Source organism: Pogona vitticeps, chromosome 2 (assembly GCF_051106095.1).
Source record: "Pogona vitticeps strain Pit_001003342236 chromosome 2, PviZW2.1, whole genome shotgun sequence".
Classification (NCBI taxonomy): Eukaryota; Metazoa; Chordata; class Lepidosauria; order Squamata; family Agamidae; genus Pogona; species Pogona vitticeps.
This window is the reverse complement of record NC_135784.1, coordinates 13,357,526-13,384,840: the sequence shown is the minus strand read 5'-3', so window position 1 is coordinate 13,384,840 and position 27,315 is coordinate 13,357,526. Positions and strand designations below refer to the sequence as shown.

Here is a 27,315-nt window from a genome sequence, read left to right as displayed (position 1 = left end):
CGTAGGGCAATGGGGCAAGGAGAGGAGCCCTGACAGCCTGCCTGCTCTCCCTTGCGAGCCTGCCTCTCCCCCCCCCCGGGTCTGGCCTGGGGTTCCTCCGATCGAAGGCTCTCTTGGACACTTTTGGGGAAGACGAGCCACGGGCTGCCTCTGCCTCCAGCTGCTTGTGACTGCAGGTCCTGGTCTTCCTCGTTGTCCTGCCTCCCTTGGCCCCGAGACACAGCCCTTGCAATTGCTGGAGCAGGAGCGGCCCCGGCTTGACCCAGGGGCCCATTTGGGCAGCTGGCGTGAAGGAAGCGGAGTGACTTTGGATCTGGCAGCGCCAGGGGCCATGGGGCGGGAGCAGCATCTGCTGCTGTTAGCCGAGCGGGTCATGTTGGAAAGAGCCACCGCTTCCTTCACACCAGCTGCCTGAATGGGCCCCTGTGGTCAGGGTGGGGCTGCTCCTACTCTAGCAACCACAAGGGCTGCATCTTGGGGCCAAGGTAGGCGCGTCCCCCTCCCTGCCCGAGCGTCTGCATGCCGTCCATCGGTGCAGGAAGCTTCCCCTGCTAGAGAAGGAGGAGGCGAGGGCAGCCGAGCAAGGCCGCCATGAGCAAGGGCGGGAGTGAGGCCCCAATGGGAGGTCCCGGAAGGCGAACTGCACTGAGGGGCGGCGGCGGGGAACCCGCTCTTCCGGAACCTCGGAAGTTCCGCGGATGAGCAGCAGTGTGGCTGGGCCAGCCCACCTTTCCTACCTGGGTGGGGCAGCACTGATCCTGGTGGCCGGCTGTCGGCGCTTCCTGGGTGAGCTGCCCTGCGATGGCTTCCCTGCAGGAAAGGGGCATTTGCAAGGGATGCGGGGGGAACGGTGGGAGGGTGGTGATCCGAGTCCGCAGCCCAGTTCTGGCAATCCCACGGACCGGCACCGGGCCACGGACCGGGGGTTGGGGACCCCTGAGCTAGTTAATAGACCCTACGACCAATGATGTCAAGTCTTCTGCCCTCTCAGAAACTGCATTAGAGTGACTGCGAGCTCGATTTTGTGTAGCATCTACTATGACTGAATTGGGAGGTGGATGTTTGGAGAGAAAGGTGGCATTGTTTTATATAAGTTCTCAATGCACCTGGAGATTTGCGGTACTGAGGAGGGTTTGAACCATGATTGTCTGATTAGCTTAAGAAGAGAAGAGATAAACCCCAGAGGGAGTGGAGGGGTTTGGTCTTGATTGATGTCTTCATAGACTTTGTCAGATTCTGTTGGTACTGGTTGTTGGTCATCAAGGTCCATGAAATTTTCTATACAGATACAGTGGTGCCTCGCTTAACGAGCGCACCGTAGAACGACGAATCCGCATCCGATGACCTATTTGCGATCGCAAATGCGATCGCATACCGATGGCCCCTATGGGCAAAAATCTTCGCAAAATGAAGCCCGACGATCAGCTGTTCGGCGGCTCCTGATCAGCCACCGGAAGCCCCGAAATGGCCGCGCACAGCGTTTTTGCGCCCTGCCCTCGCTTACCGAGGGCGCGAAAATGGCTGCCGGACCCGGGAAGCATCGCTGAACGGTGAGTTTTCGGCCCATTTGGAACGCATTAAACGATGTTTAATGCGTTCCATTGGGCTTCCCCGTCCCGTTCAGCGATGTTTCGCCATATGCGAGGCACCACTGTAATGAGTTGTGAATAAGAGGGAAAATCCTCAGATGGGGACAGTGGATTGGCATCAACTACATACAAATCAGGCATAGGTAGATTGGTTGGAGACTCATGTGGTGGTGAGGAGTCGGAACATCAGAAAGTTGATGAGCATGGCTGATAGTCAGATGGTGGAGAAGAATGTTTGTATGGCGAGCCGGTTGCATGAGGGAGATCTTCATGGGGAGGTGAAAGAGAATAGCATTTGGATTTACCTGTACCGTGTTGTTTGGAAGGCATTAACTGAGCGGATGGGTGTGCTGTGGGCCTTTTTGATTGTCAAGAGTGTGCAGTATTGAGAGGAGCAGGTGATGGTCCCAGCTCAAATAGACCGATTGAGGTAGAACTGTGACTTCAACCAAAGTATTTGCCCAGTCTGGTGATTGGGTAAGCAGAGAAGATGGTGGATGTCCAGATGGCGGAGGGATGGAGTTGTTGTCCACAGAAGGAAAATCAAGACATACAGTCAGTTCGTCCTGGATGGGAAGTGAAGAGGCAGTTTTGTCAGGCGCAGAGGATGGAAGCCTAGATTTGGTAGTGGGAGAGTCCAAGGAACACTTCTTTTTCTTGGTAGACTTAGAACAGTCGGAAGTTGAGAGCGGTTTTGAGGTCGGTGTCGATTTCGACATTGATGCTGACATTTTGGTTTTCCAGGTCGACTTGGATTTAGATATGGCATTACAGATGGGTGATTGTTGATAGCTAACTTCTCTTCCAAAGCACTTAAGGTCTGACCCAAGTGTCAGATATTGACAATATTTGCAAGAAAATGTGCCAATACTTATACGATTCTTTGTTTAACCTTTGTAATTTAATTATCTCAAGTGTGTAGTTCTGTTTTTAAGTGCTCACTCAGTTATTTCCACATTTCAACAGCACCAGCAATAAAACAGCTATTTCCTGTATTTTGTTTAAAGCTTCAAAATGGGTTTTTGGATGTTCAGCATCTGTTAAGCATTTCTCTTAGGCCCAATGTTGAGGATTTTACCTGGGACAGCACCATCTATTTTCTCTTGATTCTGTTCAAGAGCCTCATGGCATATTGGTAGCAAAACTCTGCTTAGGTCCCAGATTCAATCCCAGGTAAAACTGAGTATCCAGCTTGTGGTTCCTGAATGGTCAGCTTTTTCCTTTCTTTTAAGTCGGGTCTCCACACTATGGCCTGTGGACCATGTCCCACATGTGTGCATGGCTATAGGCAGGCATACATGCGGGTGGGTGGGGGTGCGTTTCGAGGTTCCTGTGTGCACGCATGTGGGCCGGCAGGGATGCGGGTGGGCATGCGGGCATGAGTGTGGGGGTGTGGACTGGCTGGTGGGGGGTGAGCAGGTACACACTCCTTTGGCCCTCTAAAATGTGGAAAATATATGATGTGGCCCTTACGCTGAAAAGTTTGGGGATTCCTGTTTTAAGTGATATTGTGGTGAGTGTATATGAGGAGAAGGGTACACTACTCTAGATGAATACTTCTGAAACTGTGAAATATGAAGGGGGGAGTTGGGGTCTCCAAGGTGGGTGGATAGTTTCCAGAACAGGGCATTGTGGGAGCTTCAATGTTTTTAAGGGGCACCCCTCAAAGTGTACCATCTGCCTCCTTGGCTGAAGATACTGAGGGACAGATGCCCATTCTAGAGTAGCCGCCTAGAGTAGTCCTGAGTTGACTAGATAGGCGGGATATAAATAAAATAATTAAATTAAATTCTACTCCTCTACAACTAAAGAGGGATTTGTTGTAATAAGAGGCAGAATCTGTTGTTATTGTTGAGCAAAGCAAGTTGTCCAAAAAAAGGACTTTTGTTGCCCTGCCTACAGAACTGAATCCACAACACGACCGAAACTCAAAACTTCAGTGGGATGACACATTTGAGAAAATAGCAACTCCATCCAATTAAGCCTTTGCATATTGATAAAAAAATGACTGCTTTCATTTCCGTAGGAAAAGAAAAGCTGGATCCAGGAAATTAAAAAATAGGTCATCTTGGGACAGTATGAATTTTACAGAGAATACTGTAAATCTGAAGTCACCACCAACGCAGAAGTCACACTTGAGTGTAAGAAATGGTATGACAAATCTGGTGCTTCTTGCACTACAACAGCACATAATGATGGATAAGCCAGAAAAGTGCATTACCTCAGACCCATGTTTTGTGCCATAACAGTGTCCAACGCCCCTGCAGTTCACTCTGTGATGACAGATGGGCTATGTGATTTACTGGTGGTTTGGGATCTGCTCCCTGTCGAATCCAAGGAAACTGAGGGGACCTGGTGTTGATTTAAAGCATGATTTGCCACTTCCACCCAAAGCCCTTCTCTACCTTACCTGAATACTTTCATCTCACTGGCAAAATACTTCTTCCATTCCAGCCCCCATTCCAATTTAGGCCCATCCTGATGTGCGGGGCTGGCCCCGCACCAAAGGAGACAAACAAACACACAACCACTCCGCCCCTCTGTGCTCCCCGGACCCTAACCTTTATCCCACATCTTAACTCGATCTGACTCCCATCTGGATTTAGGGGCTGCCTCGTCCTGACGACCGCAGGACCCAGAGAAACCAAAAGAGGGCGCCCCCTAAAGGCTCGCTGTCTAATACTACGCCGACATTTCGGGGAAAGGGAGTGTCACATACAGCACTGATGGTACCTGTCTGTCATGGGTTTGGAGGGAAAGTTCCATCCTATGGGGAGTGGAAGGCGGGACATCAGGGGGGAGGAGCTGTACTGTATATATATTTGGGGGAAGTCCATGGTAGGGAAGCTGACGTGGAGAAGTGGAATTGGAGTCTGTGGGTCAGACTGGGTACAACTGTTCGTCAGATAGTACATACCTGATAGGTTCAGGTTTCTATCTAGGTAGCCAGAACGGATAAGTTCAGGGTCTGTGCGTTACCTTAAAGTGTTCCGTGGGAACCAATCTGTTGTATGTGTATGATTGGGACTATCCCAAGTTCCAGTATCCTATTTACCTGATCCTTTTATTTACCCTGTTTGTTGTTTCAATAAACCTTGTTCTTTTATTTATTAAAATCCATTCCTGGTCTGGGTGACTTGGTAAAGCGAATGGTTGGTGGCAGCATAACTACAGGGTGGGATACTCCAGTAGGTCTGGGGTTGTTACATTTGTTGGTGTCCAGCGGGTGGGATACGACTGGTCCAGTTGCCCAGTGGTCCAGCAAAGCCTTGGCTAGTGTGCCCAGAGCAAGGGGGGTCTAGTCAGGGAAAATCTGAGGGCGCGTAGGTAATCTTCTAGGCTTACCTCACGGGGAGGTAGGCTAGTGGAAGAACGTGCAAACTCAGATTGGGGGACTAGATTAGGGAGCTCTGAGGCAACCCGTTTTGGCGGGAAAGGGCTGAGGCAAAGCTGCGTGAAGTAACAGTGATCTAGCCTGTCTGCTGAGAGGCCTAGCAGAGGGGGTGGATTCTGTCTGGCAACAGTTGCAAGTGGGTGCTGGAGGGACAGCAGCAGTCTATAGAAGGCTGTTTCTGAGGCAAAAGGAAAAAAGTCGTCGTTTTATTTTGAGGCGTGACTTTTGAAGGCAGCCTGTTCTGGGGGGGATTATGCCCTTGACTCGAAGCCAAATGGCAGAAATGGGGGAAGTGAGAGAACCACAGGGAGACCAAGGTTCTGAGGAGGAATTTGGCTCAGTGCAGGATGAGAGCACGGGAGAACTGAACTCAGAACTCAGAAAAATGCTCCTAGCCCAACAGCATGAACTGAGGGTGAGGGAAATGGAGGAAAGGGAAAGGGAGAAACAAAGACAATTTGAAATGGAAAGGGAAGAGAAACAGAGACAGTTGGAGTTAGAAAGAATGGCGTTTGAGCTGAAGAAGCTGGAAATAATGAGTAGAAATAGGAATAACAATAATAATGAGGGGAACCCAGGGAATGGGGAAGGCAGCCTGTCTAAAACTGACTTGAAGAAATTCCCTGTGTACAACAAGGGAGATTGCCCTGAGGTGTTCTTTTCCCTCGTGGAAAGAGCGTTTGTGGACTTCTCAGTAAGGGAAACTGAGAAGATGACCATTATGCGATCTTTAATCAGTGGCAGCCTGGCAGAAGTCTATGCAGAGATGCCAGTGGAACTGCTGAAAGACTTCGCTGAGTTTAAAAAACTGGTGTTTGCCCGGCATGGGATAAATGCTGAACAGCTGAGGCAAAAATTCAGGTCACTCACAAAAAACCAGAGCAGACTTTTACCCAAGTGGGGGCCCAACTGGTGAGGTTGCTAGAGAAATGGCTGTCTCAGGAGGGGACAGAGACCTTCCAGCAGCTCAAAGACCTGATAGCGCTGGAACAATTTTATTCAGTCCTGCATGGGGAACTAAAGTTCCATGTGTGAGAGAGGAAACCTAAAATTGTGACAGAAGCGGCGGAGATCGCAGATTTTATTTCCCAAATAAGGAAGCCCTTAGGTGCTGAGGGGAAAACTGTGGGTAAGCCCAAAGAAACCTACAGCCGGTACTCTCAGGGACCAGGGAAAAACCAGCAAGGGGGAGGGGCCCATGTTGAAGGGAAGCCCTCTGACATGAAACCACCAAGACCTCAGATTTTGGAGGGAAAACCAAAAACAGAGGAGAAAGACTCCAAGTACAGCAGAAAATGTTATTTCTGTCAAGGAAAGGGCCATCTAATCTCAGAGTGTGAGAAATTAAAGCAGCTAAAGGGAAATTTGCCTCATGATTTGAGTGGAACCAAGCCAAAAGCTGTGTTCTGTGTCCAGACAGAGCAAAGCTCCTTGCCACTGAGGGAGCCTGTGGCCATGGCGACTCACTCTGGACCAGTTACATCTGCTGATCAGGCTGGGGAAAATGGTCCTCTTGTGGAGGTCAGGCGCTGCTTACTAGTTAGGACAGATTCGCAATTGTTTGAGACCGCTGGGGTGGACGTAGGAATACTTGACCATCAGTATAGGGGGCTAAGGGATACCTGTTCCCAGGTGACCCTGTGCCATCCAGACATTATTCCTAAGAAGCATATAATCCCAAATGAGAGCCTGAAGGTGGCAGGGATTGAGGGGCAGGTGATCTCACTGCCAGTAGCTGAGGTACCTGTGAGCTTTCAAGGCTGGAGGGGAGTTTGGCGTCTAGCGATTTCATCGACTCTGCCAGCAGCCGTGCTCGTGGGAAATGACCTGGCTGAACATGTGAAACGGGTGCTAGTGATTACACGCTCACAAGCTACCACGGGGACAGTTCAGGGGGGTACTGAAGAGCCCGAGGCTGAAGCAGATGAGGGTAGTCCCGAAGCTGTGGCAGAACCCTTAACCACGGACAGCAAATTTGGCCAAGAGCAAAAGGCAGACGCCACTCTCCGAAAGTGTTTTGAAAAGGTGACGGACACCCAGCTAACACCTGAAACCCCAGCGAGATTTCACGAGAAAAAGGGAATTTTATATAGAGAGACCCTGATGAATATCTCAAAAGGGGGAGATGGGATCAGAAGTCAGCTAGTGGTACCTGAAAAGTATCGCCCCATGATCTTACAAAGGGGGCACTCTGACATGTTTGCTGCGCACTTGGGGGTGAACAAAACACAGCAGAGAATCACACAAAATTTTTACTGGCCTGAAATAGGGAAGCAGATCAAGGAGTTCTGTAAACAATGTGATGTGTGTCAGAGGCAGGGGAATAACCGTGACAGGACCAAAGCGAAGTTGTGCCCTTTGCCTGTGATTGACACCCCGTTCAAATGTATAGGAGTGGATATTGTGGGACCTTTGCCCAAGGCCACAAAGAGGGGGAACCGGTTCATTCTCACCATTGTGGACCATGCCACGAGGTACCCCGAAGCCATTCCCTTGACTAACATTGAAACTAACACAGTGGCAGATGCCTTGGTGGGGTATATGTCCAGGATGGGATTTGCCTCAGAAATAATCACAGATTTGGGCACATCGTTTACATCAAAGCTCATGAAACGGTTATGGCAAATCTGTGGAATTAAACACAAGGAAACCACTGCCTATCACCCCGAAAGTAATGGGTTAATGGAGAAGTTCAATGGGACTCTGATGCGCATGATTAGGGCTTACTTGGCAGAGAATCCAAACAATTGGGACCAGAAGCTGCAATCCCTTTTGTTTGCTTACCGATCAGTGCCCCAAGCCAGTACCGGGTTCAGTCCGTTTGAACTTTTGTTTGGGAGAAAAGTAAAAGGTCCACTTGATTTAATCAAACAGAATTGGGAGCAGATCACCCAGGATGACCCACAAGATGTTGTGACGTATATAGACACTTTAATGAATGACCTGAAGAGAAACCTAGAGCTAGCAGCAGAAAACCTGCAAGCTCAGAAGGTCAGACAGAAAACCTGGTATGACCAGAAAGCCAGGGAGAGGCACTTTAACCCAGGGGAGGAAGTGCTTTGGCTTAGGCCCTGCAAAGAGAACAAACTGCAGCTCAAATGGGCAGGACCATACAGGGTCATTTCCAAGATGTTGGACCTGAACTACCTTATAGAACAGGAGGAACACCAAGCACGGAGGGTGGTACATGTGAATGCCCTGAAACCCTACTACAGAGGGGAACAGAGGGTTTTATTTGCCATAAAAGCAGCTGAGAGTGAGGAAGCTGAATTGCCCTTCTGGGAGGGTAGAGGGGAAGTGAAATACAACCCAGATGAGGTGAAGATCAGTCCTGCACTCACCCAAGACCAGCAGCAAGAACTAAAAGTGCTGCTCACTAAATATCATAAGGTTTTTTCAAATAAGCCGGGGATAGTGAAGGGAGTGATGCATCGGATCCACACAGGGGATGCAACCCCGCAAGCAGTATCCCCATACCGAGTGACGGGACCCTATAGGGACAAGGTGCGGAAGGAGCTGGACGAGATGCTTAGGGAGAACATAATCGTCCCCTCTTCTAGTCCTTGGTCCTCTCCGATAGTCCTGGTGGACAAGCCTGATGGGAGCATTAGATTTTGTGTAGATTACCGGAAACTAAACCGCGTAACCACTCCTGATGCCTACCCAATGCCCAGGCTAGACAATCTGATTGAAACCATAGGGGGTTGTCAGTTCATTTCATCGTTGGACCTAGTAAAGGGTTACTGGCAATTAAGGATTGATCCCAGGGATCAGGAAAAGACCGCATTTTGCAGCCCTTTCGGTCTATATGAGTTTAGAGTCCTTAGTTTTGGTCTCAGAAATGCACCAGCCACATTCCAAAGGCTGATGGACCAGAGCTTAGCAGGGCTCAGTGACTTTACTGTGGCCTACATTGACGATATAGGGATCTTCAGCAATACTTGGGAAGATCACCTGAAACACCTGGAGATAGTGCTGCAGAGGTTAAGTGCAGCAGGGCTAACAGTAAAGGCAAGCAAGTGTCAGCTGGGTAGCCCAGAAATAAAATACTTGGGTCACATAGTAGGGGGAGGAGTGATCAAACCCCTAGAGGCCAAGATAGAAGCCGTTCGTGATTGGCCCAGACCCAACACCAAGAAAAAAGTCAAATCATTTCTTGGGTTGGTGGGCTACTACAGAAAGTTCATCCCGAGGTTTAGCGAGATGGCGACTCCGCTGACCGATCTGACGCGGAAGAAGACTGATGACCGCATCCCGTGGACCAGCGACTGTGAGGAGGCGTTCCAGAGGTTGAAGGAGGCGCTCATCCATTATCCAGTGCTGCGTGCTCCCGACTTCGACCGGGAGTTCATCATCTACACCGATGCATCTAACAGCGGAGTAGGAGCAGTTATTTGCCAGGAGGATGAAAATGGTGACCAGCATCCAGTGTCCTACCTGAGTAGGAAACTCCAGAAAGGTGAGAGACATTTGGCAACCGTGGAAAAGGAGTGCCTGGCCATAGTATACGCGATTCAGAAGGCCAAGCCTTACATCTGGGGAAGACATTTTGTTCTGTGCACTGACCACTCACCACTGCAGTGGTTAAAGACAATGAAAACCCATAATAGTAAACTTATGAGGTGGGCTTTAAACCTGCAAGATTTTGACTTTGAAGTGAAGGTGGTCAGAGGGACAATGAACTGTGTTGCTGACGCCTTGTCAAGAAGACCCGACGAGTGAAGACGGCGAAGAAACCATGGACTGTGTATATTGTGGTGACCAAAAGTTAAATGTATCTGTTTATTGAACAGGCTTGGTTTGTATTAATAAAGGTAACTTAATGTATTGCAAATATTAATGTTTAAATGCATAAGTGATATGTTTGACCTAGAGTGAGTAAGTATGGGTTATGGGATTATATCATAATGTATAACTGTTTATGTGTTGATCCTGGTTGTTTTTTGGAGAAAAGCACTTTAGCTTTTCCCCCGCAAAACAACTTATAAGGGGGGAGGTGTCACATACAGCACTGATGGTACCTGTCTGTCATGGGTTTGGAGGGAAAGTTCCATCCCATGGGGAGTGGAAAGCGGGACATCAGGGGGGAGGAGCTGTACTGTATATATATTTGGGGGAAGTCCATGGTAGGGAAGCTGACGTGGAGAAGTGGAGTTGGAGTCTGTGGGTCAGACTGGGTACAACTGTTCGTCAGATAGTACATACCTGATAGGTTCAGGTTTCTATCTAGGTAGCCAGAACGGATAAGTTCAGGGTCTGTGCGTTACCTTAAAGTGTTCCGTGGGAACCAATCTGTTGTATGTGTATGATTGGGACTATCCCAAGTTCCAGTATCCTATTTACCTGATCCTTTTATTTACCCTGTTTGTTGTTTCAATAAACCTTGTTCTTTTATTTATTAAAATCCATTCCTGGTCTGGGTGACTTGGTAAAGCGAATGGTTGGTGGCAGCATAACTACAGGGTGGGATACTCCAGTAGGTCTGGGGTTGTTACAGGGAGTTGCTCCGAAGTTGAACAGAAGTAAAGATTTTTTTTTTCAGCCTACAAAACCAACAGCCGTTGAGAAGCGTGCATCGCTACAAGGGTTAGCTTCGGATTAAGCTGCGGAACGGACACGCACACCCTTCCCGGACCTCTCCCGCCACCCAAAACCCTCTGAAATGTGTTTATCCATCAGGACAAAAGCATGAACGGTCAGTGGGAAAAGCGGATCCAAGAAAGGGAGCGACTCCGGATGTCCCTCGCCCAGTCAGACCTCGACGCCACTTCTGAGGTTCTCCCCCCCTCCACACACACACACACACTTTCCCACGTTACTCACCCTCACAGTCCCCCAAGAGGAGGGCCAGCGCCCCCAGGAGCAAGGCGGGCGCGCCAGGCAGCCTCATGTCGTTGTTAAACCCGGACCTCGTTCTCCCCCCCTCCCCCCTCCCCCCTCCGGGTTTAAATCCGCCGGTTAACTTCCCCACAACCGTCGCTTCAGCTCTTCCGAACGCTAACGAGCGCGAGCTCAACCCCAGCCTATTTCAGACCGAACTGCCAGGATTGGTGGAAGGGAAAACACTGGACCAATAGGCTGAAAGAGTTAGGATGTAGTCAGTAGTTGCTATGTCGAGAGAGAGAGAGAGCGAGAACGTCTGAGGGCTGGAAAGGGAAAGAGCAAGTTGGTGGCTTTTTCGGACTCAAACCGGATCCTCTCGTCGGGAGCGAAGATGGAGGGGTTGGGAGGGAAGGAGAGAGAACCGGCATGCCGGCGACACCGACGAGGAAAGGGGTGGGGGCTATGACGAGGTGGAAAGAGAAATACACTGTAGCTGTATTGGCGCTCAGCGAGGGAAGCTGGGCTTTTTTGGGGGGGGGGGGGGCGAAGGACCTGCCTCACCTCCGGTGCCTGAGGTGGGAGAGCAGCGCTTCCCATTTTGAAAAAGAAAAGGAAAAGTTAAAAAAACGGTGGCTGGAAAAGGAACGCTTCGTTTCCTGAGTCTGGTTCTGTGCCCGCAGTGGGGGAAACGGTGCCCCCCCCAAAAAAAAGTAACGACCGACCCGCCACACGTCGGAGCGCGACGACCTGCTTCCAAGGGACGGGTTTTGATTTGGAAGCGTTTGGTGAGAACGCTTTCATGATCGGCAACGGAACCTGTGGGGTGAGGGGGGGGCTTTGCAATACCTGCCCCCCCCCGATCTAGGAGGCAGTGGCTGCCCTGAGGGAAAGCCCCCCCCCTCCGTCAAGGCCAGGCAAAAGGGGCCAAGCAGAGCCCTGTGGCTTCGGGTCCCTCCTTGTGGGAGGAGGGCTGTCCTCCCCCCCCAAAAAATACAAACAATTCTGCCCCAAATCCTAGCGATCTCTAGGGCTGCTTTCCCTGCTCGTAAGGAATCAAATTTCTCTTCCCCCCCCCCTTTCAGGTCCAGGAAGGGGGCTTCCCACAAGCGGCGGCTCCCCTTTTGAGTCGGCAGGGAGGAAGGCACAGCCCGTGTCCCCACCCCATCTCCCGCGCGCCAAAGGACCTCTCGCATCTGCCTTCACACGTGCATGCAAAGCAAAGCGTGCATGCAGCTGGAGAAGCCGGCCTCCATCCGAAGGGACTACCTCAGCCCTCCCTGCCTCTGGCAAAGAGGAAGGCAGGCAGGACACAAGACATGGGAATGCCTAAAATAAGGACCAAGGCTTGGGGTTGGGTTGTTTTTTTAAAAAAGCTAAGAGTCTGTATTAATAAGCGAGCTTCCCCATTTTATGGGCACAAGTCAGTTCCTCTGAAATTTCCATGCTTTCTAAATGACACCCTGTCAAAAGCTTTAGCGGCCCCAAAGGCAGCCCTGCTACACATACTGTGCCAGCGTTTTTTGAACTATGGTAGACCAGGCTGAGCAGAGCTCTGACGGGATTTACCTCCCATTTATTTATTTATTTATTTATTTATTTATTTATTTATTTATTTATTTATTTATTTATTTATTTAACTTATATGCCACCCACTCTACCCAAAGGTCTCTGGGTGGCTCGAATTGGATGATACGAATTGACTTCTCGGACCTTTGTATCAGTTTTATTTGGGCTCATTTCCAGGAGGGGCCAGAGGGGTGGTGAGTGCGAGCAAGCCTTGGCCCACCTCTCCTGGCTCCCTGTTGCATCCCTGGATCAGGTTCAAGGTGCAGATGCTCACCTACAAAACCCTTCGCGGTTTGGGACTAAGTTACGAAGGCCAAGCCAACAATGTGGAGTGACAGCCAAGGCTGTTTTCTTGAGAGTTTCCTAATCTCAGTTCTTGGAAGGATCCAGAGATCAGGACAGACCTTAAAGCCTCTGAATGCAAATTTAGAGCTGTAGCCTTAATAGGAGGCAGACTGTTCTTTATCTTGTAGAAAACTGAGATGGGGCGGGGGGGGGAACACTTTCCATTTGTCCTGGTACTGCCACTGTGAAAAAAATCAACATAACCGGATCCTCAAACAGAAAGCTGTGACCCACATTCAGGGTTTTGACAGCTCCAGTTAGGGTTGGCACGGAATCACGGGAGGGGAAATGACAGGCTCGACCATCAAAGGTAATGGTCTCCTCAATGGAAAGAAAAGCCCCTTTAAATTAGGGCGAATATATTTATGGAGGCTGAAATCCATGAACTATTAGAATCCCATCCCCTCAAAATATGTTTCTGTGTAGGCGAAAATCTGGCTGGACTTGATGAAGCTCAGCTGCCTTCCATTCAAGGAGAGTTCAGATTTGGGGACCTGGATTTCACTGCAACATCCTCAGAGAGTTATTTAAGCCCCAGAAATGGCTTCTGTGAGCAAACACGGCGTTCCAAAACTTCCGCGTAAGCCTGGACAGAGAGTAATCAGGAGTTTGCACACGCTAAAATGGGCTGAGTGAGTCCAAGCTCAGCTAGCCATGCTACAACACTCCATCTTACAAGTCTGCCCACATAAGAACACCCTGGTACTCTCAGATATTACTGTGAAAAGATCAAGTGGGCTTTGCAGTCCTTCGACTTAACTTGCACCACTGGCAGGACTCCTTAAGTATGCTAGGCCGAGGCAGCACTCTCAGATGACCCTAAGACAAGTGTACTGTTCAGAAAACCAACTGAGTTTTATAATCATTATTTTATTAAAGAATAAGCATGTTACTAGGTATCAAAACCAAACTAAGTCAAAGCAAGTAAATAAGCATTGTGTTAGTTATTTACAACTCTGTAGTGAGGCAAAGAAAACATGAAAAATAGAAAAGTGTTCAAAACCTTACAAAAATACAAAAAGCCATTAAAAAGAATAACAACAGTTCCAGTCCAGTAATTCATTAATAAAAACAAAATAATCCAAGTAGGTTATAAAAAGGCTATAGTCCTCAGTGATTCTGTAGAACAAAAATCCTGTACTAAAAAGAAAAATTCAGTAAAAGTCCCATTGTCCTTAAAAAAAATAAATCCAGTAAATGTACCATTGTCCTTACAAAATTACAAGAGCATAGTCCATATGGAGTATTCCAAAAATGAGAGTTCATAGAGAAATAATCCATAGTCCTTAAGAAAAAGCCCATAGGTCCAAGGGTAATCCAGTATAGTACAAAGATCAGTCCAGGTAAAGGTTAGTCCCGATAGACTTCAGGGTGTGTCACGAATGAACGAAGAGTCGGTCATGAAAGACAATGTCCATAGGCAAAAAGTTCCTTTTTCAAGAGTAACTGGCAAGGGCTTATCGCACCTTCCCACGATGTCATCCAATCAGAGTTCGTTACTAGGCAAACAGTCCTGTTGCACCACATGACTTCTTTCCCATACACACACCAGATGTTATTTGGGTTACTGTGGTTTATCAAAGAGTCACAACAATTCCCATCTAATCACACCGAGTCCTTTTCTCAGGCTATCAGAATAACATTCTCTCTGCTCGCCTAGAAAACAACCTGCTAGCATAGCATAGATACTTTATACAAAGAAACAAGATGGAACCTCTCTTGTTCATTTCTTAATTACAAACCCCATATTCCTTACAAGACTTTAACTCAAAAACCCATCTCATCACAGCTTCTAAAACATAAGAAGACTGGGATGATGAGTTCAGGATGGAAAATTACACTTTGGATGCCCTTTTCAAGGTGAACAAATAAAAGATGGCATCATATGACCACATTGATCTTACAGAAGCAATAATATCCATATCCTTGACCTTTGGATATAAGAACAAAGTTTTCATGGGCATCTCCCACACCAATGAGTGTTTTCAGGGTTTACTTGCTGCGAAAGAAGACAACCCCAGCAGCCATCAGGAGGAGAGCAGCCAGGACCCCAAAGACTATTCCCACGATGTGTCTCACATTATCTAAAACAAAAAGAGGCAAACTCATGGCTGTTCCGAGAAGCAGTAGGTTCTTCCAGGCCCCACCATGAGGTCCTGAGAGTTTCAGAAGTAGGTGCCGAGACTGAACCAGGGACCTCTCAGATGTGGGGGGAAAAGAGGCTCTGTCAATGGAACTGCATCCCTCCCTGCCCTGGGCCAGATCCAAAGCCATTTCCTTCCTCCAAGCCAACCCACCCGCCCCCGCTCAAGAGTCGGGCACTGCAGCCTTCCAGAGGAGTTCCTAAAACCTTTCACCGACCAAGGCATATTGTTTGAACCAAGAGTTAATCAAGGCATCAGCGCCCTGACTAAGAGCCATGGATGGCTCCAAACTCCCTGAAAAGATCTCACCCCTTCCTCCCTCCCCACAGAAGAGCACCTCTCTCTCTCTCTCTTTTGGTACAGAACACGCTATAGCTCTGCAGAGAATTTTTGCCTAGGATGGTGCTCCTTTTTTCAGGCCCATCCCGTGCGAAAGTTCCTCTCCCACCCCAGGGCCTTCCCTCCCCTGCAGCTGCTCACCACCAGGCGCTTCCCAGGCCAAGACAAGAGGCTCCATCAGGCCAGCGTGATCGATGTGGCATCGGTACAGCTCTCTGTCCTTGGGGTTGATCTCGATGCTGAGCCAGGCATGGTAGGTCCCATCGGAGTTGGGAGCGACGCTCCTCCGGAAGGTGTCCTGCTCCATGATCTCCCCGCCCTTCCTCCAGGTGGCTTCGATCTCCTTGGGGTAGAAGCCATGGGCCTGGCAGACCAGCAACTCCCTCCCTTCTGAGAGGAACATGCGGGTCACCTTCCCTACTGGGGGCTCTGCAAAAATGGCAAAATGAGCATCAATGGAGGCACCCAAAGTTCTTTACAGGGAAATTGTCCTGGTCTAGTCTGGGCTAAACTGTGTCTCTTGAAATAAATGTCTGAGATGTAAAGCAATCCTTGCATCCACACACAAGGATTAGGCGGTTTCTGGACAAGAAGCCACACCATACCTCGAAGCCACCCTATTTGGGCCATTCCTTCCTCTCTGCCTACATTTCTCTACATCGTGTCCTCTCTCCCTCCTCTCCAGGGAGTGGAGTCAAGCTTTCTTTTTTTTAAGTTTTATTGGTGAATTTAAAAAGCAAAGTGTGCTGCTTATCTACTGCCCCATAAAGCTTAAAAGATGTTTACAATTTCATTAGGGAGGCTACACATTGCTTCCACCTCACAAGTTGGGTACTTTCTTTACTGACTTTGGAAGGATGGAAGGCTGAGCGAAGCTTGAGCCGGCTACCTAGGACTGAACCCAGGCTGTGAGCAGAAATTTGGCCGCAGTACAGCAGTTTAACCACTGCACTACGAGGCTTCTTCATATCACTTAAAATACCAAATGATATCTCAGTTCATTGGTTTGCTCCCCAAGTGACAAAAAAACTGAATTGCTGTGGAAAATACCCACCAGTGGCACTTTGGTTCAATACCGGTGATCACAGAACCTTAACTAAAGAGGAGCAAAGCTACCTGCACTTAACCCCTAACCCCCCAAAAAACAGCCCCTGCTAGGAACTGAAAAATATGTTGGTATGGGTTGGCAGGTGTGCATTTGTGTGTACTTCATGCGGTCTCCAGAAATGGAGGGAGCGGGCCTGTTCCCCAAACAGTCAAAAATGTGGAATCTGGCAGGGACGTACAGTGTCTCTGGAGAGCAGGAAGGGGTCTTGTTCCCGTCACCCGTTTGCACCCAACCAACCTATCCTGGGAGGGAATCTCTGAGATGCGGATTCGGGTGTCAAGGGAGGACATCCCCATTTGTAACCAAAGATGTTTGGGGCTTCTGGCAGAAGAACCCCCCGCCCCTTGGATGAACTGAGTCCAATCCCTTGAACAGTTAGATCTGAAGAGGGGCTCTCAAAGTCTCCTCCTTCAACAGGAAGAGGCTGTAGCTGAAGCTCCTTTCTATCTGAGAATCCTTTCATTCTTTAGTGAATCTTGGCATTAAAGCCAGCAGCCTCATCAGATAAAAAAAAAAACCCTCCTCATTCTCTTGGGTCACTCTTCAAGGGACGGGACCCTTGACGGCCAGTTCATTCTGCCCAGAGTGTACCCTTGCGGTGTGGCATTGACCTGGGATCGTGCTGAAGGAAAATGTTTAAAAGAAAATTTAAACAAGAAAAATGCAGAAGTGAGACAACAGAAGGAGAGGGAACATTTGTAGCACAGACCACAATGCAAAACTCAGGTGAAGATGCCACAGAAAACGTCACCCCAGGAAACACCCAGCAGGGCTGCTCTGGATTAGACATGGGAGCTTTGCATTCGTCTCTTGGGGGAGGCGAATGTGGAGTGCTCCAACCCAGGGGTCCATTCCCAGCCTCGAGAACCAGTCCAGCCCACTCACCCAGGCTCCTTGCACTGTGTACGTCCGATGGCAGTGATATTCACCCGATTGCAGACACCATCCCACAGGCACTCGCCTCTCCCCACAACTGACCGCTTAGCAGCTGAGCAGCAAGACTCGACGATGTCCGCAAATGTTGTGTGATGTTGCCGCCATCAGACACGCATGCTGCAAGGACCAGGCTGGTTCTGGAGGTGAGAATGGACCACTGGGAGACCTGTGCTGGCATCCTTCATATTCCTACCTCCTGGGAGATGAATATGAAGCTCCCGCATCTACTCTGGATCAATCATGACAACCACACGTAATTACATAGTGGCACCCCATAGTGAACCTTCATCATCACCCCACAGGCACCCAAAGTGGGTGATAAATCGCAGCCTCATTCCGTTTTGACAAAGAAGCAGCAGCAAGAGAGGGATCAGAGAGGAAAGCAAGAGGGAGAGGAGGCGTTGCAGAGAACATGGCCCCTGTTCCCCAGAAGGAGCCCTTCTTGTGCCCCCTGCCATCATCCTTCACCTGTCCTCAGCAGCCTCTCCTTCCCGTACTCCAGGTATCTCTGCAACCACTCGATGCATTCCCCCTCCAGGTAGGCTTTCCACCTCTGGGCAAGGGCCGGATCCTTCTCCCACCTCCTCTTGGTGATCTGGGCCGGGGGATCGGCGGCCGTCCAGGTGAGGGTCTCCGTGTCCAGGCTGATGTAGTCCCTCCCATCGTAGGCAAAAAGGTATTGACTTCTTTTGCTCCCATCCTTCCTCAGCTCACAGGTTATCATCACCTGCATGGAGTGAACCCCTGAAAATAGACCCACACTGGGGGGGTGAATAACAGAGCCTTGCAAGAGCCTTGAGCTTCCATTTTCCTCCACCAACTCAGGACCACCTACTTAGAGGAAGGAAAACCTACACATTCTGAAGCTTCTGCTTGGAAAAGGGGCTCCATCTTGCCCAAGACGAGAAGGGCAGAGGGTTTGGGGGAAAGTGGGGAGGAGATCCGCTTTGCCCCAAAGCAAAAAAACTTTTGTGCTCTGGCCTAAAGTCAGGCACTCCTCACCTAAGATGGCTCCCAGCTGCTCCCAGCATAAAGTGCCCCTGAAGGACACCGACTGCCTGAATTCTCCCCAAAACATACACCAGAGAAGATGGGACACAAACAAACACCACTGCTGACCAGACTGAAATTGTCGCAGGTATTTTCTTTTGGCAAACCCTCCGGACAAAGAATGGCCCCACAGGCCCAGAGTTATTGACTCTCCCACAGAATCCGATTAAAATCACTGTTAATTGGTGAGTGAGGCTGGCTGATCTTTGTTGGGGCTTCCCAGAAAAAAAAAATCAGAGAGGCAGGAGGAGATGAGGTCTATTCATGGAAAACAGAGCCCCCCAATTCGGACTGGGAACCGGGAGCGATAATCATGACCTCTGTGAAAATGTTTGGACTTTGCAAAGGCTGGCCAGGGGTCAGCTGGCTCACGTTTTTGGTATTCAGGCTGGGCAAAAAGCCTGGCTGACAATTTGGATCCAGCAGCCCCACAATCATCCTGAGGCCCATAGGATTTGCGGAAGTAGAGGATATGAGCCGGTACAGGCTGGGCCAGGAAATGTGCACATCCTTGTGGGTCAGGCAGCAAGTGAGGACTTTGTGCATGTCTCTGTGTGCCAAGATGTGGGAGAGTTAGGTCTATGTTTATGTCTTTATACTCAGACCACATTGTTAATGTAAACAGAAATCAGGAGGCAGTGGAGGTTCTGCTGTTGCAGGGTGTCAGATCCACTCTGGGTTTCAGTCAGAACTTTACTGGAGGCATCCAAAGTGCTGATCCTTATTCCTACTACCTAAGATACTCCTTTAAGGTTCAGGCTAAAACCTGAATTGGATTCACCGCCCCCATGACATCAGATCGCCAGCTCCTACTGAAATATACATGGTGCCATTTTGTCCCATCCCATAAACAATGAAAGATCTTGCCCCACCCAACAAACTTTAATTAAGATGTTGGGATTCACTGTCACATTTTGTCAGGTGCTCAGCCCATTTCCTCAGAGAGGGCTGGGCCCCCAAATTGCCTGTCCCTAGAATGAATCCACAGCTCTTCCGGGCTCATGTCTCCTTCCTTGTTCAAAACAGAAAAGAACAAAGAAAAAGAGAAAAAGGGGGAAAGAATGTAGTGATTCCCTGCGTCCAGACAAATTAATTTCCTTTCCTGTGTTTACTAAGGCTGGAACTGGAGGCCCCCAACACACTCCCCACAGCTCCCATGGGGCAATCACTTTTCTTTCTTTTCCCACCCCTGGAAGGGACAAGAGTGAATGGTTGGGGTGCCTCTTCCACCCTCCACTCGCCTCTGCTGTGGTTGTAGTGGTTTCTTGCGACCTCCAAGTTGCCTCTGAACACGTGCTCATGGTTTCGGGCTCTCTGGCTGTGGGTGGCCCAATACTGGGGGATGTCCTCCTCCACCTTCTTGATCCAGGCCGCCCGAGGCTGTCTCCTTCTCGTGATGCTGTCATAGTGGCTGAAGAGCTGTCCGTCCACATACGCCACCGAGATGAACTGGGGCAGCCCCTGGTTGGGCTCAGACATAGCAGTGTAGACATAGTGCAGGGAGTGCGAGGAGGAGCCTGGAAAGGGATGGAGGGGCAGAATTAGGAGGGCCTGAAGATGAGGAAAACACCCACCAACCTCAAGTACACTCCTTCAGATACTCACACTTCAGACAGTTTACACACTAGATCCCACTGTTGGGCATCCATACTACGGCTGTTTCTGGACACAAAGGCATCTACATGGGGTAGGGGCAGATTATCTCAATGAACAAACAGAAAAAACTAAGGGGAGAGATGGGGTTCAGGGTATCAGGGGAGACAAGAGCAATGCCGTCGGAAGGCTAGACTCCATCATGAGTCTGAATTCCCGGCGAGATTGTTCCCAAGGGGGAACAATCAAAGGTGGGACAAGCTGACCAAGAGCCCGTCCGTGGTGAACTTCAGCTTTCCTTGCTTCCCAGCAAGACTGAAATGAACGTCAACGAGGTGAAGGGGAAGAGGGAGATTTCTGGGTGTGTGTTTTCTATTAAACTGCCTGACATGCAGTGGTGTGTTTGCTCTGCTTCGCTCAGTGTCCTGCAGTGCACCATCGGCTTACGGGAGGACCCCAGGGCTGCATTCCTATGTTCCTGATCTGTGCACTTTTGATGACATTTCCTTATGGGTATTTTTCTGCTGGTCAGTTTCCACCCCCTCCATGCGTCACTGCGGCTCCTATTCCGTTTTCTTCACCTATATCAGAGGATTTTGCATTTATTTATTTATTTTAAGAAAAGGTAGGGAAAAGTGGATAACCCTCTGTGCTCAGGGGTGAGATGTTGGGGAGCAATTTCAGAATTGGGTGGACAGGCAGCCCCTTATCTCCAAAGAGATTTACGGGGGTGCCGGAGACTGGGATGAGTACGAAATCCAGACAAACCTCTAACTGCTGAGCAGAGCCACTTAGGTCTCAGCCAGGTCCTGTCTAAATCTCTTCCTCAAAAGCCAATCCCCTTTGTTAAGAAAGCAACACACACAGACACATCCTTGAGTTATACTCAGAATAATCTGGCTCTTAATCTTTGGTAGCAAACACACGTGGCCAATTAGACATTCAGCTAGTCTGTGCAAGAACTAATACATGCAGATTTAATCATTACTGCTTTATTAAAAAGAATTGCTTTAGAAAAGGTCTCAGTTGATAGTAAAATAGTTCAGTAGGTACATTTTCATATCAAGACAAACGGAACACTCCACTCCCCCACTCCAGCTGGAAAAATAAAGAAATAGAATTGTGCTAACTAATGAAAACATAACACAGTCCATCTCACGTGTCTTGGGTCTTCATAGGCTGATGCTAGATGAAATCCAGTTGACTTGTATCAGTCCATGGTAGGAAAAATAGTCCATTACGGGAGAAAGCACATGTCTGCCCTTCCTCAGTCCAACTCCATCTTTTTTTTTAACTCCTTACCAACTTCCTTCTTCTTCCCAGAATTCTTCATAAGGAACACCCCCTCCTGGGTCTTGTTGTCCCGCCTAACTTTCTCATGGAGCTTCAGTTGTTATCATACTTTGTGGCAGAATTATTTTGACTACGAAAGTCTCTGCTCTCTGCTCATCTTAGCAACGAGATAACCAGAGAGCGAAGCTTCTCTGAAACAGCATGAAAAACTTTCCTACTACAGAGCAGACTTTAAATCAAAATGGATGCTATTGGGACAATCTTAGGACTACATATCCCATTCTAATACACATAAAAACACAAATCATCACAGGCGGTACCGAGACCATCCAATACATCCCAGAAACGGGGGGCCGAGGAAGAGTCAGGAGAGACCCTTCTGCAGCAGTTGGTGAGCCACAGAAGTTAGAAGATTGGGCAGCAACTCGATTTTTCTTTCTTCTGGAAATTGACATCAACACAGACGAAGATGGGCGCCATTTTTGGCAACTAGCCAAAGACAGCTCCGTTCGCCGAGAATAAGAAAACAGAAGCACGGCGAAAGTATACATCAAAGTAAGTGGAAGCCCTTGTTCTATGAAAAACCTCATTAAATAAAGAACAAGTGATTGTGTGCAAATTTATGACCAAATGAGATAAGGAGCGGCATTCCTAGCATACCAGCTTTACTCAAGCTGAAGGTCGAGTCATCTCTAAAGGAACAGCCAGGCAGAAATAGCTCGTGTCTCCATTAAAGGAGGAAAAATAACTCTTGAAGAATCAACTGACAGGCTTTGAAAAAATAAATTCTGTTGCAAGCTGTTCACTTTAGACCCTTTTCCTCTTTGGAGATATATTTTTAGACTGTGTGGGACTCTGCTTTCCGTGGATAATATATTTGCCGGGACTCTGATTGCTGGATCTCCCTTTTCAGGGGAGGAGAAGGAAGTCTCTGGAAGTAAAAGGGAGAAACGGACTGTGAGCTGTGAACTGGGGGCTATGTGGTTTGAACTGAACTGGGATCTTGACAAATGACATTCTAATAATAGAGTCTTGCCGGGTGAAGGTTAAAACAAACTTGGAGAAGAGAAAAGAAGGGAAAAGAAAAAGCAACCGGTCTGAAAGTTATCAGCGACGTGGAAAAGGGCTGGACTACAAAGACACTTGAGAGATTTATGTTTTAGATTCCATCTCTTACTTGAATGTACCTGCTATCTTATTGCTAATATTGTATAGTTGCAAGGTGAAATATTAGAAATATTGAATGTGTATTGGGGTAAAGGGGAGATGGAATTTTAAGTGAAAATAGTGGAAACAGAAAATGGAACCTCCCCCTGAGAAAATTACAGATCAGTGGCTAGACTGGAAAACCTCTTTTCAGATGTCACTGTTGCAAAAATTCATGCAGGTAAATTATCATATTGACCAGATGGAAGACGTGATTGGAGGCTCTAGGGGTGGGAAGGTAGCAGAGGTTAAATTACACCAAAAAGAGATCTCAGAACCGGCTGTATTGATGAAGACATCAGATAATATACAAGGGATGGAGGGCCACCCTGTAAGCGATGTAGCGATAGCAGATAAGGAAATTGAGGTTGAAAAGCAAACTTTGAATGATATTGTTGTGATGAGATGGGTTTTTGAGTTAAAATCTTTTAAGGAATATGGGTTTTGTAATTAAGAAATTAGCAAGAGAGGTTCCATCTTGTTTCTTTGTATAAAGTATCTTTGCTATGCTAACAGGTTGTTTTCTAGGCGAGCGGAGAGAATGTTATTCTGATAGCCTGAGAAAAGGACTCGGTGTGATTAGATGGGAATTGTTGTGACTCTTTGATAAACTACAGTAACCCAAATAACATCTGGTGTTTATGGGAAAGAAGTCATGTGGTGTGACAGGACTGTTTGCCTAGTAACGAATTCTGATTGGATGACATCGTGGGAAGGTGCGATAAGCCCTTGCCAGTTACTCTTGAAAAAGGAACTTTTTGCCTATGGACATTGTCATTCAAGACCGACTCTTCATTCATTCGTGACACATGGGACTAACCTTTACTATACTGGATTACCCTTGGACTTATGGGCTTTTTCCTAAGGACTATGCATGGACTATTTCCTATGGACTGTTACCTATGGAATACTCTTTATGAACTTCTTTTCTTGAAATACTTCACATGGGCTATACTCTTGGACTTTTCTAAGGATGATGGGACTTTTACTGGATTTTTCTTTTTGTAACAGTATTTTTGTTCTACATGATCACTGAGGACTATAGCCTTTTTATAACCTACTTGGATTATTTTGTTTTTACTAATGAAATACTGGACGGGAACTGTTTTTATTCTTTTTAATGGTTTTTTGTGTTTTTGTAAGGTTTTTGAACACTTTTCTATTTTTCATGTTTTCTTTGCCTCACTACAGAGTTGTAAATAACTAACACAATGCTTATTTACTTGCCTTAACTTAGTTTGGTTTTTGATACCTAGTAACATGCTTATTCTTTAATAAATTAAAGATTATAAAACTCAATTGGTTTTCTGAACAGTACACTTGTCTTAGGGTCATCTGAGAGTGCTGCCTCGGCCTAGCATACTTTAGGAGTCCTGTCAGTGGTGCAAGTTAAGTCTAAGGACTACAAAGCCCACTTTATCTTTTCACAGCAATATCTGAGAGTACAAGGGTGTTTTTATGTGGGCAGACTTGTAAGAGGGAGTGTTGTAGCATGGCTAGCTGAGTTTGGACTCACTCAGCCCATTTTAGCATGTGCAAACTCCTGATTGCTCTCTGTCCAGGCTTACACGTGTGTTTTTGAACCCGTGTTTGCTGACAATTGTTTCCCCTTTTAAAATATGGAAGAAAAAAGAGTCGCAGAAACAAAACAAGCACAGGGAGGAAAGGGGAGGGGAGAGCAGAATTTATATTATTTTGGGTCTGTTGAGTGTATTCTCAAGAAAAAAGGAGGGTGAAAGAGGGGATATATTTCACAACTGGCCTTGGTGTTCTGATGCTGTGGGAATAACATAGATTTAAGCTGTATTACACGTATAAATTGAAAGCTAAAGAGGTTAATACATAGACAAAATAGTCAAAAGAAGAAGAAAAAGAAGATATATTTTATATGAAAGATTGAATGATTATGCATTTGATGTTTTCTTATTCTCAAACCCTTTTTCCATCCCCCCCCACTGCCCTTTGCCTTTTGTATTCCTTCCCCATTACCCAATAATTTTGAAAATAAAATTAAAAAATTAAAAAAAAACAATAACAAAACCGTAAAAAAATTAATAATGATAATACAACATCTGAGTTAAAGTGCAAATTAAAATATCATAAATAAAGAACTTCTTTGAGGAATTCATGGTTTCATCAGCACAAGGAGAGCCACGTGGCTCTCCTTTCCTCCTTCTGATGTCGAAGAGCAGGAACAACATCAAGTGCTGCCTTTTCTGAGAAATCAGGCAGCAAAGCAGAAGCACCCTTGGGTGCTGGGGAAACGCGAGGATGCTCCTGCACCAGCTTTTTAAAAAGGTCCTGGCAGGAGTCCAGTTACAGAAATGGCTAAAAGCAAAGTGTGTGGCTTATATATCGCCCCATAGAGCTTCAAGCACTCTGGGTGATTTACAATTTAATTATTCAGGCTACATATTGCCCCCCCGCCAAAGAGCTGGGTACCCAATTTACCAACCTCAGAAGGACAGAAGGCTGTGTGAACCCCAAGGTCATGAACCCAGGTCATGAGCAGAGTTTTGGCTGCAGTACTGCAGTTTTACAACTGGGCCACGGAAGGGAGAAATGCACAAAATGAGAAAGGATCCTATGCCCTTTAAAAGGCATTTTACAGCCGGATCCAGGTCTGTAGAGCCTGTGTCCTGAGCACACTACTGTACTGCAGTGAGTCCTGGACCCTTTGTGCATGGCAGGAGAGGAAGCTGAACACGTTCCATATGCATTGTCTCCGACGCATTTTTTGTATCACTTGTTAGGACAAAGTTCCAAATAGAGTAGTCCTAGAACGAGCTGGAATTTTTAGCATGCATACATTACTGAAACAGTGACGTCTACGTTGGCTTGGGCATGTGGTGAGAATGGCTGATGATCAGATTCTAAAAGATCTCCTGTATGGAGAATTAGTGCAGGGAAAGAGCCCCAGAGGGAGACCACAGCTGTGATACAAGGACATCTGCAAGTGGGATCTGAAGGCTTTAGGAATGGACGTCAACAGATGGGAAACCTTGACATCTGAGCGTTCAGCCTGGAGGCAGGCGGTGCATCACGGCCTCTCCCAATTTGAAGGGACCCTTGTCCAGCAGACCGAGGCAAAGAGGCAGTCCCGAAAGCAGCAAAACCAGGGAGCTGGACAGGGGACCGATTGGATTTGTCTTCAGTTTCGAAGTGATTGTCACTCTCAAATTGGCCTTCTCAGCCACACTAGACACTCCATACAGAGCATGTTACCATAGTCTCTCGAGACTGAAGGATGCCTAAACAGCCGGATGTTGTAGTTTTAAAAATAGAAGATCAGAAGCATCCGGTTCAACAGCTTGTAGCGGAATCCAAAAAGGTGGCGTCATTCCTGCCTGTCTATCACAGCAGCTAAGGGGGAGGAGCCAAGGACAGAGCAGGAGGGGCGGAGCTAGAGTGACAGTTAGGGGAGTTGAAGAGACAGTTAGAGACAGTTGGAATGAGGGAGAGATAGAGCGAGTCAGGGACCAGAAGATGTATAGAGAGTGTTAGGGTTTAGGAATAGATCAACAGGGGGTAGGAAAGGAAATTGAACAGTTTACATCATATGGAACAAGCAGGAATGAATGTATAAGCATAACATGAGAAATAAGCATAACATGAGAAATAAGCATAACATGAGAAATATTGAATTAAAGCATACAATAATTCTGACTACAAGTGATTGAATACATGATCTAATATACTTGCACATCTGAAACAGTTCTATATTGATTTTCCTTATGATTTGTTCAGTAATAAAAGAATATTTAATCAAAAGCCCTGATTCCTAAGTTAAATGAACCTTTGGGGTGGCAGCTCCTGTGTGTGGGACTTGAAGTGGTATTAGGAGAATACCTGGTGGCAGCGATAAAAGGGCGTGTTTACCTTTGTGGAGCCCAAGGAAATAAGGGGCACAAAGGGGGAATCGCCACACAGCTAGATTATATTTCCGTTGATGCCGCTTGCAGGAAGACCAAAGACGAGATGGAAGAACTGAGAAGGGCTGTGGAGAACAAGCCATTTTGCAGAGCGCGCCTCCACAGTGAGGCTCCCCGGAAGGCCAGGGCACTTGGTTCTATTTGGCACATAACAGCTGGATTTCTGGGGTTGGGGAGGAGAGAGGAATCTCTCACCAACCCCTTTCGCCTCCCAAGGCGATCCTCGGAGCCAAGACCAGCCTGCCTGGCCTAACGGAGTGCGACTCCTTGCCCTCCTCCACTCCCATCATGGTTGTTACTCTGTGCTGTCAACTCAGAACCGACTTGTAGCGACCCTAATGGGACTTTCAAGATGTGGAAGGAGTGCCTTTCGCCTTCCACACCTGGGCCAGTGAATTCCCACGGCGTGGGTGGGGATTCGAACCCAGGCCTCCTGAGTCCATCCTTCCAGCCACCAACCCCATCCCGGGTACCCACTCCCAGCACTAGGGGCTGCCCGAGGAGGGGCGGCCAAGGCGCCCCGCGCCCCCAGAATCGCCATCCCGCAAAGCCCCCGAAACGCTTCACGCCGTCGAAGGAAAGGCGGCGAAACCGTATCTGGGGAACTCACCGAGCGCCGGGCCCGAAGGGAGGGCCAGGCTTGGCGCCCCGAGAAGCAGGACGGCCGCCCCGGCCAGCCAAGAGCGAAGCGCCGAAAGGAGGCCGCCCGACTCGCTCCGCCGCCGCATCATCCTGTTTAGCAAAGGTCTTAGTTCGAATGAACGCCCCCGCTTCCCCCCATTCGAAGTAAGGATGCGGATTGGCTGCGGGCGAAAACACTCAGAAAACACTCAACCCGAAGCGAAGGCGCCTTGCCGGAAGCCCCGAGGGAGAGAAAGCTGCGTGGCTGTGGGATTTCTTCCCCGGGGAAATTTCCCCGATGGGGAGCAGGATCGGAGCCTCCGTGTTTGTGCGCGCGCGTGTATGTGTGTCTGCGTGTTGCCCCTCGTGCTCAGCG

At 48.1% G+C, this 27,315-nt stretch overlaps 2 protein-coding genes across 2 annotated transcripts in view; both read right to left on the bottom strand.

Moving 5' to 3' along the window:
* LOC110070238 (H-2 class I histocompatibility antigen, Q10 alpha chain-like) overlaps nucleotides 1-10,964 on the bottom strand; it is a 49,355-nt gene extending 38,391 nt beyond the window's left edge. Inside the window, exon 1 of the mRNA XM_078387891.1 lies at nucleotides 10,807-10,964. Coding sequence (XP_078244017.1) covers nucleotides 10,807-10,873 — 67 coding nt within the window. The 5' untranslated portion in view covers nucleotides 10,874-10,964. The remainder of the gene's footprint in view (nucleotides 1-10,806) is intronic.
* Nucleotides 10,965-12,377: 1,413 nt separating this feature from the next.
* On the bottom strand, nucleotides 12,378-27,082 carry LOC110070234 (class I histocompatibility antigen, F10 alpha chain). The gene is made up of 5 exons (XM_078387946.1): nucleotides 26,929-27,082; nucleotides 19,536-19,811; nucleotides 17,713-17,988; nucleotides 15,342-15,629; nucleotides 12,378-14,801 (listed from the first exon to the last, which is right to left on the bottom strand). Exons 1-5 carry the CDS (start codon nucleotides 27,047-27,049, stop codon nucleotides 14,710-14,712), a joined length of 1,053 nt encoding a protein of 350 aa, XP_078244072.1. The 5' UTR covers nucleotides 27,050-27,082; the 3' UTR covers nucleotides 12,378-14,709.
* Between the last annotated feature and the right edge of the window lie 233 nt (nucleotides 27,083-27,315).